The sequence below is a fragment of the Aspergillus campestris genome (genome assembly GCF_002847485.1).
Source record: "Aspergillus campestris IBT 28561 chromosome Unknown P168scaffold_1, whole genome shotgun sequence".
In the NCBI taxonomy this organism is placed as follows: Eukaryota; Fungi; Ascomycota; class Eurotiomycetes; order Eurotiales; family Aspergillaceae; genus Aspergillus; species Aspergillus campestris.
The window spans coordinates 2,943,252-2,960,784 of NW_020194336.1; the positions used below are offsets into that span (position 1 = coordinate 2,943,252).

Below are 17,533 nucleotides of genomic sequence, written 5' to 3' on the forward strand. Positions count from 1 at the left end.
TTCCACAATGATAAAAAAAAAAAAAAAGGAAAAGAAAAGATAAGGAAATAGAGAAAAGAAAAGGACAGAGAAGTGGTAAAGAAAAGAAAACACAAAGCCGTAACCTAAGAAGGACAACAATAGAATGATAAAGATCATATCAAAGAATACATGCCACTCCTCTCTACCTTGCTTTTTTCTGTTCAGGGATATTTTTTGTGTTTTCTGTGCCGTCGGTGGGAATCGTCCGTCGCCGAACCCTCAGCAATGTGATGCCCCGCCAACAGGTCTGGCTTTTGATAAAGTCGATGACCGAGAACGCCAAATCCTCGAGTGATAGTAGTAGGTACAGTCCAAGCTGCGCGTTCCCCGCGGAGATGGAAGGTGCTGCCCCTTTTCGCCGGTGTGGCTTTGGGAGCGGAGAGAATTCAAGACATGTCATTCAAGCGGCCCAGTCGGAGTCGAGCGGGTGACCCTTCTGCCCGGAGCGAAGAGCGTCAGGGAGATAGGTGGGGGTCACCTTCACCTTGGGCTCGACCGGGGCGGGAGTAGGGGCCGACGAGGGAGGCAGGCTCTCCGTGGCGCTGGCCTCGCTCTCGTCAGTCTTGCCACCCTTCTTCTTGACCTTCTTGCTGGGGACAGTCGTCCACTGGTCATCGCCAGCACCGAGGAGGCGCATCTGCTCCTCCTCCGTGGGGATCCCTTGGCTCCACTGCTTCGCGGGCTGAGCGGACGGAACGCCGGGCTCAAAGGTGTCCAGGAGATCCAGCGAGGCAGGCCGGGCGGGCTTGGGGGCACTGCTGACACCGTTGGTGCCGTTGGCGCCGTTGGCCGCGCTCTTCGTCTGCCAGGCATTGGTCTGAGGCGCCGACGGCTTCGAGCTGGCTGCCGCCTGACGCTCGGCTTCACGAGCGGAGTGCAGCTGCTTCTCCAGCAGCTTGCGTCTCTCCCCTTCAGCTTCCTGGACCTGCTGCTTGCGAGCCTCGTTCTTCAGACGCTGTTGGCGCTGTTTCTTGGTTTCGACCTGCTTGAAGGACTGGGTCTTCTTCTTCTTCTGCGAGTCGGAGTCCATGGAACCAGTGACACGGAGGACGGAAGCTCCGGGGGCGGGCGCCTCGAGCATATCCGAAACGTAATCGGCGGACGAAGTAGCAGCATTAACCATGGGAGAGCCGGTAGAGGACAGATCATCATCGGCATCCGCACCGGTGGACGAGGTACGAGAAACGGAGCGATTGTCGCCCTTCTCGGCCCGGGTGGAAGCCGCAGCCTTCTTGCTCTTCTTCTGCGACTTGCTACCGCCACCGGGGGTAACTCCGTTCTTAACAGCGGCAAAGCGCTTGGCCATCTCCTTCTGGTCAATCTCCTCGTCGGCCTCATCAACCTGCGGCTCATACACGGACTTTTCCTCCTGGTAGGCGGGGGCAGGCGAGGGTTCCGGCGACTTCTTCGTTTTCCGCTTCGGTTTCTTCACATTCACTGCAGCCTCGATCTTCTCGGTGGCGGGTTTGATCGGGGATTTCGTTTTGGGGACAGGGCCATTGTAGTACCAACCGAGGCCACCGGCCACAACGAGCACGAGGGCCCAGCTGATGTATGGGTTCATCATTTTCGATGCTAATGAAAGTAGGGTCAGCCAATGGCGCGGGAAACAGGCGATATTATCATACTTACAGTAGTAATTCAAAGTACAAACGGGTTAGGGGTGAAAGAAGCGGATTGCGGATCTGTGCGGTGGAACTGGAGCAACCAGCGCACGCGTGTCAAGAGTCGGAAAGAGACAGCTGTCAACTAGGCAACTAGTACATGTGCGAGAAGATACCAAGCGGGCGACCTCTCGCAGATCCTCAAGTTGACTTTAGATCATCGAGCTGAGAAAGATGGGAAGATCAAGAGCGGGTTGAAGGAGAAGATAGAGAAATGCCAAGAGAAGCTAATTGCCGTGAGGCCAGATTGCGTTGCGGTTGCGCTGTGGCTAGCTTCCAATGGGCCGGAACAATTATCAATTATCAGAATCAATCCCTCGGAGCGATTGAAGCTTTCCGCAAGATTTCGCGATGACCTAGGAATGACCGAAGTAACCGTCGATCGTCAGCAGGGGGTGGTTTTTCGGTTCCGTAGCGCTTCGAGGTAAGACGAGGCGTGCGAGAACGGGGTAAGAGGCGAGAAAAGCGGATCACCCGAGGAGCATCAACGCGATCTACAACCTCGATGAGAACGTGTCGGAGAAATTAAGGGTTGCGGAAGAGTAAACCGCGTACGTTCAGAAGACAATTGCAGCAACACAGGAGGGATATGAAGAGGAGGGAAAAGGAGACAAGCAGAGTTGAAGAGAAAGGCGGAAGAAGAGGACAACGGCCGAAGATGAAGGGGCCCCGAATTACGAACTAGTCACCGGTCACCGGATGAAATCATGTTTCATTACATGGTAATTACGTCTTCCACCTTCAATCAGTATTATTGACTTGAGTGTTACCTGAGAGCTCTTCAAAGGTACTGCTATGCTAAGCTCTTGATCGCCATTTCTGATACTCACCACTGAGATTAAAGTACTCCATCTATCATAATCATGTTAATTTATCAAGGTGGTCTTTGCACTGCTGACTGACTTGAGACTCCACTCAACGCAATGTGATCATTGGTGTATGCTCATCAAAAGGGGAGGAGTTCAGATTACCAAGGTGTGGAATGGATCTACCACAATGAAGTACGAACTTGGAGACATTGAATATTCATCTCGACTGTATATAAATCGAGACATGCCCTTTTGTTGTATATATTACACGCCCTTTGCGCTTAGTCTTATGGATCACGGAGAAAGGATAAGCTCACCACACAGGAGTCTTCCCTTCATCTAGAGACACCATTGCAGCATAGCCAATAAGCAACGGGTCTAGGGAGGAGGATCTAGACTATCGCACCTAGATGACAGATAGGCATTGTTGTCCTGGTACCTCGAATCCAGGCAATGAAGACCTGTATTGAACAGGTAAACAATGTCTATATCGTGAATCATATGGTCACCCATTATGAGAGGATGGCCTAGATAGGTCCAAGTGTAAAGGATCAAGCTGTTCATTCGCTCCTAGAAATGCCATCCTGCGGTAACCCTGTCTCCCGACGTCTAGACAAGGCCGACGGAGGGTTTCATCAAATGCGCACACGAATCACCGGGGAGGATCATGATGGCGTGTATCCGTTCTGTATTCGGATCGAAGTCACCGAGTACAGTGGTTACCACATCCGTATTGACAATACGGGACCTTGGTCGAACAGGCCACGTCTCTGTCTCTGTAGTCTGGAGTTAGTCTGTAGTCTCCGCTGAAACCCCGGGGAAATCAATAGGAGAATCGCAATCAGATATCTGACTCTGGACTCTAGAGTTATGGAAGATGCTCATCCCCTGGAAGTCACGATAAACGGAGTCCTCTTGAATAGGTAGCTACCTAGTTAACTAGTGACTATCCAGTCTCCGTGCACCATTATATATGAAGCAAGACACAGCCTAACAACACAATGAGATTTTAAGACATCTCACCTATCCCGAGTATGACCAACACCAATATATTGACACTCAATCGGGTGGCGACCGACACAGATGTCTTGAAATATCACGAGGTTTGCGTGCTTGGTCATCTGTCTTTTGGATGTAACCTCACCTTGTCTTATTTCTGACTGTAATAACGTGGTTCGCTGTGAGGTCCTCTGCCTTAGTTGACATCTGAAACTCATCCCTGTGTATGGACTATGACTTGGGGACGCAAAAAAAAAGAGAAAACAAGATGTGAAGAAAGAATGCCTTCATTATCAATTATAAGTGAATATGAATAAGTAGACATGCACCACGTGATGTGTATAAATATGAAGTAAGAAGTGGAAGGGAAGCGTCCAAACCTGATGCTTCCTCCATGTTCCACAGGCGTTCGTATACAGGATGTAGGCGCTCCGCCTCATCACTCAAGTCTCACTCCCTAGACAATTATTTGACCCGTGCGACACAACCAAAAATTCCCCTGGACTCTAGAGCCCCGTCCAAGCCTTCCAAGCCCCCCAAGAACCATCTATTGAAAAGGCTAGTTATCTTCTCCATCGGCAGCATGCCTCGGTTGTCAGGGTCTCCCAAGTCGACTTGACACTGACCAACGTCAAGCAATCGAACGACCAGTCGTCATTGATTTCATGTCGGACAGAATGGCTGGCATCGTCTTCAAGACCTCCAGATCTTGGCTGGAATAGTGGCTGGCCACTGCGGCTTAAAAGATCTTGTTTCCACTTCACATAACGGGCGTGCGACTTCGGCTCGCTTTCTCATCTAAAACGATGTCGTCATGAACAGGAGGATCAAGGATCTTCTCCCAACGATTCATTGAGAGATTAGGTGTGGTAATCGCCTCATATATATAACTTTCACCCGCGGAAGGGTCATGACTTGTTAGTCTCTTCGATCAGCAAGCTGACGCAGTCACATCCAAGGCTTTCTGTTTCTATTTCTGCGGTAACCCCACAGGGGTCCTCGAGCCAAGGGACGGTGCGAATGTGCGCCTATGGTGTGCCCCCCCGGATCGCGCCATGTTATGATCTTCATTTCCTCACCAGCTGAGTTTTGGATGCGGTGGGCCTGTGAAAAGGGGCAACCCGCCTCCACTACGTCACCTATTCTACCGTGTCAAGACCGGGAGGGCTTCCCCATAAAAAAAGAAGGCAAAGAGAAGAAGAAAGGACGAACGAGAAAAAGGTACCATCGACCGGATCCAGCCGGAGGAGCGTGATATGAAAACTGTCAACTGACGCCAGTGGCAGATGCTCATGATTTTATCTACAGGTTATATTGGCCTAACACGAGGACCCATCCTATGGGGGGGAGGCAAAAAAATATTAAAAAAACCAAAGGACTTCTGGGTCCAGGGGTTCAACGGGCCAATCTTCGTTTAGTGATGATAGTGATCGTCCAGACACCTAACAAAAACGATCATGTCGATGGAGAGGGTGACGGCCACCAGTAAGGCTGATAATTTATTCTTCCTCTTATCCTCCGGCAACATTTGTTCCAGACACACAACACCCAAGCTCTCTTGCGGGGGGGAAGGGACGACGGTAAGTAGTCTATCATGTGCAAGCATTTGATTTAATTTACATTCCATGGGTCTTGTAACCTGAGGGGAAGGGGGCGAGCTTATACTCGACGACATGGGAAGATTTCCCCTCTCTTCTCCTGAGTTATCCGGGTGGCTGTGTAATAATAATCCTTCGACGATCCCATCACGGTCCGTCTCAGCGATTCGCGTCGCCCGTCAATCCCACAAAGACCTTGTCCGTTGGTTCAAGCCAAAGAGCCCAGGGACGGCCAACTAAAAGAAAAGGAGACCCATCCATCCATGTCCATACACTCGGTCTTTCCAACCACGCTCTTTTTCCTCTCTTTCCCCCATCATTCTCCGTCTCCCGTTTCCTTATCCTGCCGGTTCTCTTCTTTAATTCTCATGTATTTTATTATCTAATTTTTTATTAGATTTATTTTCTACTTTTTTTTATATTATTTTTTTCGATTTTTTTCATTTTACCTTTTTGGTCTATTTTTTATTTTATTTTCTTTTCTTTAGGCTTGACTATTTTCGATGCTCCATCTATTGCGGTCTCTCCGTCACTCCGATACTGTACATTCATTCATTCCCTTCTGATCTTGGTTTCAGCGCCGTTTTCATCGGCGCTTGTTGGCTTGAGGGCCCCCTCCCACCCCTCCCGAATACCACGCTCGTTATCAAAAGCTCTGTACAACTTCAGGGCAGAGCTATCGTCGTCCAATCTCGTCGCTGGCGCTACAAGAACCTCATGAGCCCTGGTGGACTAGTCTCTCATTTTGCTTGAACCAACTTCCTGTTATTATCGATCTCCTCGCTTGCGAGCATCATTCTTTACATCGCAGACACCATTCTTCCCACCCTTTTGTTGAAACCCTTTTAGGGACAACTGGCCAATATGCAGTTGTCCTCTTACCTGCTCGCGGCCTTTCTGTGCCCGCTGGTCATGGCTATTGACATGATCAAATCCGACTCTCTGGCTCTGTGCTCCGAGGGCCAAGGCATCACATCCTCTCACTTTGAAGCAATTTTCTACCCGGACAACAGCACCCTATCCCTGAACTTTGATCTGATATCCTCAATTTCCGGCAAAGTGAGTGCCACGGTGGTTCTCACGGCCTATGGTTATGAGGCGTTGCGGAAGGAGATGGACCCGTGCGAAATGAAAATGGACGGGCTGTGTCCCCTGCGCTCGGGCAAAATGCCCCCTATTGACACCAACGTCGATGTCCCGAAGGATGTGGCCAAAAATATTCCCGGTAAGACCTTTCTTCTCTGTGCTTGGAAAGCAAGCAGGAGCCGTGGGTGGTGGTCCTAACCATAGAGATGTAGGGATCGCATATTCGGTGCCGGATCTGGACGCTACCATCCGGGTCTACATCAACCAAACCACCACGGGCGACAGCATCTCCTGTATTGAAGCATCCCTTACCAACGGTAAAACAGTCTACCAGTCCGGAGTGGGATGGTCGTCCGCGGTCATCTCGGGGCTGGGTGTGCTCGTCTCCGCTGTGATGTCGACCATGGGTCTATCCAAGACTGCCATCCACATTGCGACAAACGTCCTCACGTTGTTCGGGTTCATGCAATCCCAGGCGTTGTTCGGTATGCTCGCAGTCGATATGCCTCCGATCGTGGAGTCCTGGACGCAGAATTTCCAGTGGAGTATGGGGATCATACACGTCGAATTCCTGGAGACTCTGACCACTTGGTACCAGCGAGCGACGGGCGGAAAACCATCCATGATCTTATCCAACCTCGAAGATACTTCCGTTCACGTCGTCAAAAAGCGGTCGCTCGATATCATGAAGAGGTCGTCCGGCCTGGTGAGGAGGGCAGGCAGTAAAGGGACGGCAGATGATGTCTCCGTCGCTGGCATCGAGCGAGTCGGATTCCGCGCCGGGATCGAATTGACCAATATCTTCTTGACGGGTCTGATCTTCTTCTTCGCCTTTGTGATTCTCGTCATGATCTGCCTTGGGATTTCCCGGGGTATCTATACCCTCCTGGAAAAGAAGGGGAAGATCCCAACTCATAAGGTCCAGGAAATCGACTGGAACCTCAAAGCGAAGGGGACCTTGTTCCGCCTGTTCCTCGTTGGATTCGTCCAGATGTGTGTTCTGTGCCTGTGGGAGTTCACCCACCGGGACTCACCGGCCGAGATCTTCCTTGCGGTCTTCATGCTCCTGTTGACCGTGGTCACGGTGGGCGTCGCGGCGTTCAAGGTGATCTATCTCGCTCGGCAATCCGTGCAAATCCACCAGAACCCGGCCTTCATCCTCTATGCCAACCCCGTGTGTCTGACCAAGTGGGGCATCCTCTACACCCAGTACAATGCCACTGCGTACTACTTCATCGTCCTGGCGCTTGCCTATCTCGCCGCCAAAGCCATCTTCATCGCCTGCGCTCAATCGGCCCCCGTCGTGCAGACGGTCGCCATGGTGGTCATCGAAGCCGCCATGCTGATCGCGGCCAGTGTCCTCCGCCCGTGGATGGACAAGAAGGCCAACGTGGCCAACATCGCGATCTGCGCGGTCGGATTCCTGAACTCCATCTTCCTCCTCTTCTTCTCGGGCGTGTTCAACCAGCCGGGCCTGGTGACCGGTGTCATGGGCGTCGTGTTCTTCGTCGTCAACGCCGTCTTCATCCTCATCCTGCTGATTGCGATCCTGGTCTCCTCCGCCTTCGCCATCTTCACCAAGAACCCGGACACCCGATACCAGCCCATGGCCGACAACCGCGACTCGTTCATCAAGTCGTCGCACAACCTGCCGATGTCGACCGAGTTGGACGCCCTGGGCGCCACCGCCCGCGGCGACCACAAGGACCCGATGTATGGCGATGCGTTCTCCCCCGGCAACGGTCTCGGCGGCCGCCACAGTCTGGACCAGCCCTCGCCTCACACCCCCGTGTCCCAAGTCGATCTGTCCGTGCCGCTCATCCCCAGCAATGGACAGCCCATGGGTAGCCCGATGCTTTCAGCCCAGACCATGCAGCGTGGCCAGAACAACGCGAGCCCGTGGCACAAGGGCGCTGGCTTTGACCACCACTGATCGGTGGATGTGTTTTTCTTTTTCTTTTTGATATCTCTTCCAATCATTTTATCTTCTTTTTTCGCCTTCTATCCTGTAAAGCAGTGGCATTTTATACAGTGACTTCGATGACAATTAATGACCGAGCAATCTACCAATTTTCTCATTTGAACAGTGCCGACAGGGTGGTTTCTCGTGCTAGTAGAGCGTGCTATAGTATATCATCTAGTTCTAGGCCATGTGGTGTCAATGTTCGTTGTCTGTCTGATACAAGGAATGATGTTATACTGCAACCTATGTATATAAGAGACCCTCAATGCATGGCCAAATCTAAACTGAGCCTTCGAAGCGTTCGTAGCCAGGACCCACTTACTCAGGAGTTGTCCCTAACTAGCCCCCCGGAGTCCGTAATAGCCATGACTAACGTCAAACGAAGTGGAGTTCGATGATGACATAGCCAAACCAACCCGCCTTCGTCACTGGCTTTATCACTTCTACAACAATCAATAAATAGGTACCTACCTGCTGTGCAAACCTTTTATTAGAATCAGAACTACGCAAGAGACATAAGAGAAAATGGGCAAGAAAATTATTATTGACACCGATCCTGTATGTACTAACTTTACCTGGTATACCTCGCGATTCTACCAGTTGCGAGTTGCGCCGTGCGCCACCTTACCCCTCATCTTTCATATCATGCCGCTTCAATGGACATCTTCGCTTGAATAACCCATGCTAATTTGGCTGTAAAATAATAGGGCATCGATGACATTCTCGGGCTTCTCCTCGCTCTGTCGGCTAAACCCGAGGAAGTCGAGGTCGAGTTGATCTCGTTGACATTTGGCAATATTGAAGTGAGAAGGTAGGTCAGGCCAGTTAGCCACGAGACTATCTTATACCCTTTCCCCTTCAGTATCCAGCTTCTGACCAAGATTTTACAGCTGTCTCCGCAATGTCGTCTCCATGTTCCACATCCTGGAGCGCGAGATGCAGTGGCGCAGAGAGCAGGGCCGGCCCGAGGGGTTCGACGCTCTGCGCGCCCATCCTCCCACGGTAGCGGTGGGAGCCGAGGATCCCCTCGAGGAGCAGAAGATGCTGGCTGATTACTTCCGTGAGTACATCCATCCTTCTTAACTGTCTACCTGGATCCAAGTACTAACTGATCATCTACAGACGGAACCGACGGACTAGGCGGTATCCACGCTAGTGTAAGAGACACAACCATTCCAACCATTCCTACAAACACCAAAATACTAATGACTACGTATAGCACCCACATCTTACTCCCAAGGAGACATGGGAGCACCTCTTCGACCCGTCTGCGGATCCTTCCAAGATCGACCCCGTTCCAGTGGGCGACCCTGCCCGTCCGTTATACGTCGCTTCAAAGCGCCCCGCGCACGAAGAGATCCTGCGTGTGCTGCGCGAGAATGACCCCGACACTGTGACGCTCGTGGCTGTTGGTCCGTTGACTAATCTGGCGCTTGCGTCTGCGGCTGACCCGGAAGCTTTCCTTCGGGTTAAGGAGGTTGTCGTTATGGGAGGGACTGTGAATGAGCCTGGGAATGTAAGCCGCGAGACACCCTTATACCCTTACACCCTTCAGACGCACTCGTCCAGACATCTATATATCTAGAGAGGCTGTATGCTAACACTACCACCCCAGGTAACCCCCGTCGGCGAATTCAACGCCTATGCCGACGCCGTCGCAGCAGCAAGAGTCTACGCCCTAACATCCCCCCGACCCCACACAACAATGCCGCACACAAAGAGCCCCAAAAGCCTCCCCAACTACCCAGCCACCCTCCCCAAGCAGCTCACACTACGGCAATTCCCGCTAGACATCACCCTCAAGCACGGCATGAAACGCGGACAGTTCCGCACAACAACCGCCCCGCTAGTCGTCGCAGGCTCACCACTCGCAGAATGGGTCTCAGCCTTCATGGGGCACACGTTCCGCACACTGGAGCGCCTACACCAGGGCCACGTGGGCGATGACGCCGAGCTGAGCCTGCATGACCCTGTTTGTGTGTGGTACGCGCTGACGACGGACGACAAGCGGTGGGTGCCGAGTGCGACGTCGCCGGAGGATATCCGGGTTGAGACGACGGGGCAGTGGACGCGTGGGGCTTGTATTGTTGATAGGAGGAATAGGCACCGTCTTGAGGGCGATGAGGAGAGCTCTAGTGACCATGGGTTTTGGTTGAGTGCGTCGGCGGGGAATCGTATTTGGAGGATGGATGGGTCGCCTGTTGAGGGGAACTTTGGGGAGGTGTTGTTGGAGAGAGTTTTTACCTGAGTTGGCCTTTCACTGTGTGATATGACGGTGATGATGTCAGTCTGTAGATGAAGGGAAGGGATGGATGCCCTTGTTGCATGATACAGTGATGGAATTTGTATGTAAATATAAACATACATCATGAGTATATAGAAACATTAGAAACATGAGACTATGACATCAATTTTTATTCAAGGAGATAGAACAAGGGGCAGGAAAGACAGATACCTACTAATCCCACACAATATCATCCAACAGCTATACCAGTAGAACTACCTACCTCAGATACTACCGGTACCTAATACTACTCAGGAGCGAGTGAAGACCCGCATTCCTGAACCGTCTCAGGATCGCAAATCTGAAAATACAACCACGCCCACTCCTTCTTTCTCACTTACTTCAAGTAGCCAGGCTGGAACGACGAAAAATGCGAACCCCTTGGGCTGGCATGTTTCCTCAAGGTTGGGGAGTTTGGTGTTTCACCTTTATTCATTCTGTCATGTTGGTTGTTGAGTGTGTGGGAGGGTGTAAATTGATAAACCCATAATGCTTGATGCTGGGAAAGTATGTATGGGTGTAGTATATCCCGAGTTTGGTTTTCGTGCAGGAATTGCGCGTTGGACTTTACTCCCCAGATACCAGGCAGGTACTTAGGTACTTACTGACCGTGTGGATAGCTGATCTGGTGATACTCCAGCATAGATAAGGTACCACATAGTAAGCAGTACCCAAACCAAGATGTACATAACACGTAAAGTTGACTATGCAAACCTGCAAACCATCAAAGTCTGTACCACCAGATGCTTTGATGCCCTAAAGACACGGTCAGTCCTCCCTGCGACGATCCTGGTATGCATGAGCGCGTTGTGTACATAGCGGTTATTTGATCCGATCATGTTTCATCATCGTCTGGTATGCACCTTGTTATATTCACCCAGTCATAGTGTGAATTCGAGTCTGGCTGAAGAAATTAAAGTGACATTGGGGATATGAGGAATGCTGAAGGTCGGTGGGAGGCTGGATGTGCCTTTGTGAATGCTAGCTCTTGCTTCTAGTGAGGTCCACGATATAAAGACGATGGAATACAGACCATGGTTCCCAAGTCAGTGGAAAGAAGAAAGATATTGTTCACTACGAGTTCCTCTTCTGTATACTTTACGTCCCAACCTATTTTCCCATACTTGTCCATACGTTGGTTCACCCATCAACTACATCTTACCTGCACCATGCACCTAACCAACACCCTCCTCACAACCATTGCCATCCTGGCAACCACATCCACCGCGTTCCCATCCGCCGGCCCCCTCCGCATAGCCAAGATCTCCGGCACCAACAGCACAGCCTCAGATCGAGCGACTGCGCCCGGTGAAGGCGGCCACCGCAACTGGCCCAAGATCTCATCGCCGGACACTACGCACAGCGCCAATAAGGAAGCATCGAGTGGTTCCGACGATACGTCCGATTGCTCGGCTCTGTGTGCGATTGCCGCGCAGGCGTGCGTGGTGGCTTTGCCTCATGATGAATCTTTCTGGTGGGTTTCTTTCCCTGTCTGATGGTAGATTTCATTGACTAATGGGTGACAGCTGGGATACGTATATTGGGTGTACCGATCGGTGCCGTTAGAATGGGGTATCCTCCATCGTGCAGGAGCTCCGACTCTGAATGGGAGGAACATGTGCAGGGATCCATGCTCGTCCATGGATAGTTGCGGTGGATTCATGGAAATATACCCGGTATGGACTTGTCGGGAAAATCCCACTCAGGGAAGGGGAGGTGTGCACGTGCTCCGATCCCCGTCCGGGGGCGGACCACGGAACACACTATAGTGCCTTCGCTATTATAGTAAGGTATCAGGGAGTGTATGGGCTACGAAAATAACACGCGACCTATGACGACGATCTTCGGAGCGCTGGTCGTCTCGAAGGATGTCGTTAGTTTGATTGTTTCATGTTATGGTCCTCCAATATTGAGTAACAATGGTATTCTTTTTATTGTCTGCAAGTCATATGAACAATTTCCTGAGTGGGAGTACCTTAATCATATTGGGCTCGGAAAGACTTCGGATGTCGGATGTGATAGTTGCCTTGACTCCGACTTCATCCCATGCTCCGGGCCCTGGTGTTTGGTGCTCTCTTCCGTACCATGGTTGTCCAAACAAATCGATAAGGTTGAAATTCGATTAATGGTACACCCATCAGAAGAACAGACACCAACACGAGTTCTAACCAAAGTCAATTGTTACTAAAGTACGAAGGAAATACTCATTAAGTAAACAGGCACCGCGGAAGTGCATTACCCACATACAGCCAATTAGCTCCCTTAGATCCCCCGCGTGGGCATGGGCAATCCAAGCACGCGACACCAAACACCATGATCGACTTCGTCTTTCTCTCCTGGCTCCACGTCGATCCCATTCTCCTGCTTGCACTTTTTGGCCTTTGACTTTCGTCTTTGAGACCTGACGTATTACCCGATCGGATTCTGCCATCCTTTTGAGTTTCTCCCTTGTTTCGTTCTCCCCTTCCCGATCTCCTTATAGTACGGAGGAGCCCATCATGTTGCTGTTTTGGTCTTTTGATTTAGATCATTGGGGCTGAACTTTTTCTCTCTTCCTTGAGAGAATACAATTGAATAAGAATCCTCTTTTATTTTTATCACATTTATCTATCCTTTTTACCTCACCCTACCATCTAGGAACGTTCGCTTGGCCAAACCGGTTGTCCTACATACTCCTAGACCAGTGCACCAGTCTCGTGCTCGCTGAAACCTCAGCCATTCCCTCGTCTCGCCTCGCCCCCATGTCTCGTTCTCGTCTTCCTCCGACCCCCGCCATGTCGGGGGAACTCATCATCAAGGAGCAGACATCCTTGGACGGAACAGACCTGTTCGCTCTACCTCCTGCCGCCGTCAGTCCATCCAACCTGGACCACCCCAGCCGGAGATCCTCAAGATCAGACCCCTCAGTTTACTATCCGGTCTCGCCCACCTCCCCAGACGCCGCTCGGAGTCGTGCAAACCAACCCCATCAGACCGGCGTCAAGAGGCCACTCGAAGACTTTGGCCTGCCGCCACCTCCCACCCGCACCCGCAAGATCATCCAGATGAAGCCCAAGGCACACACCCAACCCAAGCCTCCCCCGCCGGCCAACAAGTCCCGGGAGAATGGCAAGAACCCCAGCAACAGCCCGACGGCGGCGGCGTCCAAAAAGAAACAACCCAGTGCGACGAGCGCGGCCGGTCGGAAAATTGCCCGGAAGACCGCCCACAGTTTGATCGAGCGACGGCGGCGGTCCAAAATGAACGAGGAATTTTCGACGCTGAAGGATATGATTCCCGCCTGTAATGGCCAGGAGATGCATAAGCTGGCTATCTTGCAGGTTCGTCCGGCGACCCGACCCTTCACGCCCACCCTCGTTCAGTCGGCTGATAGTATCACTAGGCAAGCATTGACTACGTCAATTACCTGGAACAGTGCGTCCAGGATCTGAAGACGACCGACCAGCCGGCCACGGCCCCTCTGCGAATGCCGCCCGGACCTCCCTCTCCCACGTCACCTGAAATCCTGGGGGATGAGGCCGAGGACCCCTCGGCTTCGGTATCCCCGGACCTTCCTCCATACCAGGCTCCCCAGGCATCCCTGGCATCTCCCTGGGGTGGTGTACTACCGACCGCTGCAGCAGTCGAGCCTCTACCCTCTATCCTCCCCAGCCCGGCCCTGGGTCCCATGTATCTTGCCGACCATGGCATCCCTTCGTCGCATGCATCATGGACGGCATCGTCCGCACACACATCACCAGCGCTCCACCCGCAGTATATGAACCCGTCCGCCAATCTCGACCACGAGGCGTCAGCTGCGCTGCTGATGTTGAACCGGGAGTGTCGCCGGTCGGTGGGGTCTGTGGGGTCTGTGGGCTCTGTGGGCTCTGTCGAGGGGCATCACACTCCACCGGAAGGCCCCCGAGTTGCGATGCAAGATCCCCACAAGAAGACGGGAATGAGCGTTCGAGAACTGTTGATTTCTTAGTGACCGTTGCCTGGGCATCTGGTATGATATGCAAGATTGTAGAAAATGGTCGTTTGGCGTTTTTGCCAACCAGCGGGTATGGTTGATTTGATTTGTGTATAATATCTCTGTGGATATATATCAATGGTGTATAGGAATTGGCTAGGGAAATTACAAACTTCCATATTTTCACCAAGACACCATTTGCAAATGCTAGTCAGATGACCAGTCCCCACCCATACCTAATCCACAACCTAGTAGTATAACCTAGCACAAGCCTGCACAATATACGCACGCCAACCCCAAGTCCACGCAACCCAAACCAAACACCCAATCAGGATATGCATCGGGGAATCACCTCGAAAGCATTATGTAGGTAGACGGAGAATACGAACCCATCCAGTACCTACCCACAGACTACCAACCAGTCAAATCAACCACCCATCCAGGGCCCGCATCCAGAGCGGGCAATGGACCAGCGGAGATACTGCTACTGACACCTGGTGGCTGCTGACCCCGCACGGAGCCCTTCCAAGCATTCCTTGGCTTTTTCCAGATGGTTCCAGCTGCGTTTGGTTGGGTTGATCCCCGCGGAGTTGCATGTTTGCTATGCGGGTGGGGAGGGGCGTGAGTGAGTGAGTTGCTGTCAGTGGGGGATTGTAGATAGATGACTTGGTGGATTACTTGATGGGATAGAATAATGACTGTCTCATTATCAGGTAGCTGGGCTTGTGTCAGATGCAGTCTCAGTCCGGTTGTGTACAACCTGCTAAGATGGACTAGATTACAGTATGGAGTAGTTGATGACTTGTTCGGCGATCATTCCCTGCCAAGCACCAGCTTCATGCATCTACAATCCCTGGTCGAACAATCCGGATGATTCTGGGAGATCAGCCTTATCCACACGCTTGTCTGGTCGAGATAAAACCAGGTCTAAGTGTATGGCTTCGTCTTGTTTTCACCCCACTCCGGGCGCTAACTGGTAACTACTTGCTAGATTAGAGGGATACGCGCGATTGCCGTGTTATCAGTAAGTGAGGCAGGAACCCATCAGTACTATCTTGATGGGATGATACGTAAGTGGAACGGGTAATAATATTACTTGAATGTGGAAGTATTGCCGTTATTGCCGTTTTTCTATTATTTATGTCCTAGTATGGCAGTGCTTATCTGTCCAAGGTACAGGCTAATAATAAATACAGTCGTGTCATGAAACCAAACCTGTCGGATCAACATATCCTAGTGCCTGCCTCGTTGTTCAATGACGTCGTTAGGTCACCCTTTTTCCCTCCATGCTCCTGTTTTCTTTTCTCCCTTTGTCTGATCTTAATCTCCTTAACCACTCATTCTCGAGACAGAGATGAAGGGAAATCAGAAATCCCACGTTTAAGACAAGGCAAGGCATGGCATAACACTCGGACCCCCCGGGCTACTTTCCTGCCAAGTAGCGTATTATTTCCTTCTGGGCTCTTGCAGGTTTAATGGCAGGTATAGTCTTCCTTCGCGCACTTGCTATCTATCTTATTCCCCTCCGTTTCCCCAACTTCACTGGAACTAGTGCATGCGGATCCACTCATCCCGTATTTACCCAGTTGATGTCGAAGACAGTCCCCTGCCACCCCGCCGCGCCCCCCCGCACGTTAATCACTTTAGTGGGCCAGCCAGTCCAGCACAACACATACTTTCTTAACCCTCCCCCTATATATTCACATTGGTTGTCCCCCCTTCGATGCCTTCCTGTTTCCCCTTCCACCGTCATCATCACCATCATAACCGCCCCTCCAAAGCACCCTGGCCCATCATGTCCAAGTTCCGCTCCGAGCGCAAGAAGAGCGTTCGCTCTCTCGCCTCCGAAGACCCGTGGAGAGTCGATACCCCGTTCGGCCCACCGCGCATCACCTCCTTCCCGGGCGGAGATGGCATCCGTCGCATCCGCAACACCCTCTCCAAGTTATCACCGGCTGCCCGTGCCGAGCGCGAGGTCCTTCGACAGAAGAACAGGACCAAGGTTCCTCTGACCGAGCGCAACGTCGATACCTTTGTCACGTCACAGCAGGTCACAGCCGTTTATCATCCCCAAAGCGACAGCCCAGAGGTGCAGGTGACTGCTTGGCTGGAGCGGGTATCCAACTAGGTCACTAGACTCCCTAGTCCCTGCCCACACCATCTCGACAACAGCGGTGTGTAACAACTCATACACGCCATCCATCGATCGCCACACTATCTAGGTGGGAGAATCAACCCTCCCAAAGAACTTTACTACTACCCCAGATCGACACCCACCCAGCCAACCCTGAAACAAACCAATCGATCTAAGTGACGATACCCGAGGCGCAGGCTGCGTCATGGATTATACCCCCTACTTCCAGAACGATGCGGGCATGCGAATCCTCGCCCTTGGCATTGGCGTCATCAGACGGCGCCAAGCGACGCACGCCAACGACAAACAAGCATCATCGCACAGCCTATCGTTTAATGTCTCATCTTCTTTTCCTTTTTTTGTTTCTTTTCTTTTTCTCAGCCTTGTCGAAAAACGCTCATCACGTTCGATCTCATGACCTTCACCTCAACTCCGTCTCGCCTCCTTTCCACTGCCAATTCCACTTCCATGCAACCGACCTTCAACCAGCTCCCCTGGATTCCCGCCTTCTGGAACAATCCTCCCTTCATGTCGTCATCATCAAAGCCCGGGTGGTCTAGTGGTATGATTCTCGCTTAGGGATTTAAACCCAAGCATATCTGCGAGAGGTCCCGCGTTCGATCCGCGGCTCGGGCCGTTGATATCTTTTTTCTTTTTCCTCTTTTTTTCTCTACCAACCACCTCTCTATCTCTCTCCTTCTTTCTTTTTCTTCTTTTATACCCTTTTTTGATACCCATTGATCCGATAATGAATCTTGAATATAATTTTTAATTGACTTTGATGAGGTTTCTTGGTTTTGGGGATGAAGAGTTGCTCAGATTGTGTCTTGTTTTTTTTGATAGGATGGATGGATAAAGCAGTGCCTTGAATTTGGCTCAGTTTGAAGCATTAATGACCTTGGTGTTGAGTTTGACCACTTTGGAAACAGTGAGTCACATGTATATATACTATAGGTGCTATGGCAAGTACTGTACTAAATGGCTAGGATGTAGTAGAGCTGGATTTTCTACGATGCCGATTGC

At 51.5% G+C, this 17,533-nt stretch overlaps 7 protein-coding genes and 1 non-coding gene across 8 annotated transcripts; 6 read left to right on the plus strand and 2 right to left on the minus strand.

Moving 5' to 3' along the window:
• Positions 1 to 368: 368 nt before the first annotated feature.
• P168DRAFT_21746 (uncharacterized protein) lies at positions 369 to 1,907 on the minus strand. The gene is made up of 2 exons (XM_024833088.1): positions 1,654 to 1,907; positions 369 to 1,596 (listed from the first exon to the last, which is right to left on the minus strand). The coding sequence occupies exon 2, from the start codon at positions 1,586 to 1,588 to the stop codon at positions 422 to 424; it is 1,167 nt and encodes a 388-aa protein (XP_024697329.1). The 5' UTR covers positions 1,589 to 1,596; positions 1,654 to 1,907; the 3' UTR covers positions 369 to 421.
• A 4,048-nt stretch (positions 1,908 to 5,955) lies between these two features.
• Positions 5,956 to 8,110, plus strand: P168DRAFT_230494 (transient receptor potential ion channel family protein; the record flags this gene model as incomplete). The annotated part of the gene is made up of 2 exons (XM_024833241.1): positions 5,956 to 6,316; positions 6,390 to 8,110. 2 exons carry the CDS (start codon positions 5,956 to 5,958, stop codon positions 8,108 to 8,110), a joined length of 2,082 nt encoding a protein of 693 aa, XP_024697330.1.
• A 490-nt stretch (positions 8,111 to 8,600) lies between these two features.
• P168DRAFT_308592 (putative nucleoside hydrolase) lies at positions 8,601 to 10,538 on the plus strand. Its single transcript, XM_024839212.1, has 6 exons — positions 8,601 to 8,698; positions 8,848 to 8,951; positions 9,031 to 9,200; positions 9,263 to 9,297; positions 9,360 to 9,656; positions 9,756 to 10,538. Exons 1-6 carry the CDS (start codon positions 8,666 to 8,668, stop codon positions 10,386 to 10,388), a joined length of 1,272 nt encoding a protein of 423 aa, XP_024697331.1. The 5' UTR covers positions 8,601 to 8,665; the 3' UTR covers positions 10,389 to 10,538.
• Positions 10,539 to 10,952: 414 nt separating this feature from the next.
• On the minus strand, positions 10,953 to 11,360 carry P168DRAFT_21923 (uncharacterized protein). The gene is made up of 2 exons (XM_024833093.1): positions 11,240 to 11,360; positions 10,953 to 11,180 (listed from the first exon to the last, which is right to left on the minus strand). Exons 1-2 carry the CDS (start codon positions 11,261 to 11,263, stop codon positions 10,992 to 10,994), a joined length of 213 nt encoding a protein of 70 aa, XP_024697332.1. The 5' UTR covers positions 11,264 to 11,360; the 3' UTR covers positions 10,953 to 10,991.
• Positions 11,361 to 11,450: 90 nt separating this feature from the next.
• On the plus strand, positions 11,451 to 12,314 carry P168DRAFT_286806 (uncharacterized protein). Its single transcript, XM_024836428.1, has one exon. It carries the CDS (start codon positions 11,594 to 11,596, stop codon positions 11,918 to 11,920), a length of 327 nt encoding a protein of 108 aa, XP_024697333.1. The 5' UTR covers positions 11,451 to 11,593; the 3' UTR covers positions 11,921 to 12,314.
• An 851-nt stretch (positions 12,315 to 13,165) lies between these two features.
• Positions 13,166 to 14,391, plus strand: P168DRAFT_314797 (uncharacterized protein; the record flags this gene model as incomplete). The annotated part of the gene is made up of 2 exons (XM_024839835.1): positions 13,166 to 13,744; positions 13,807 to 14,391. 2 exons carry the CDS (start codon positions 13,166 to 13,168, stop codon positions 14,389 to 14,391), a joined length of 1,164 nt encoding a protein of 387 aa, XP_024697334.1.
• Positions 14,392 to 16,171: 1,780 nt separating this feature from the next.
• On the plus strand, positions 16,172 to 16,504 carry P168DRAFT_314798 (uncharacterized protein; the record flags this gene model as incomplete). Its single annotated transcript, XM_024839836.1, has 1 exon — positions 16,172 to 16,504. The coding sequence occupies one exon, from the start codon at positions 16,172 to 16,174 to the stop codon at positions 16,502 to 16,504; it is 333 nt and encodes a 110-aa protein (XP_024697335.1).
• Positions 16,505 to 17,055: 551 nt separating this feature from the next.
• On the plus strand, positions 17,056 to 17,146 carry P168DRAFT_t13. Its single transcript has one exon. It is a non-coding gene; the product is annotated as a tRNA-Pro (tRNA).
• The last annotated feature ends 387 nt before the right edge of the window (positions 17,147 to 17,533 follow it).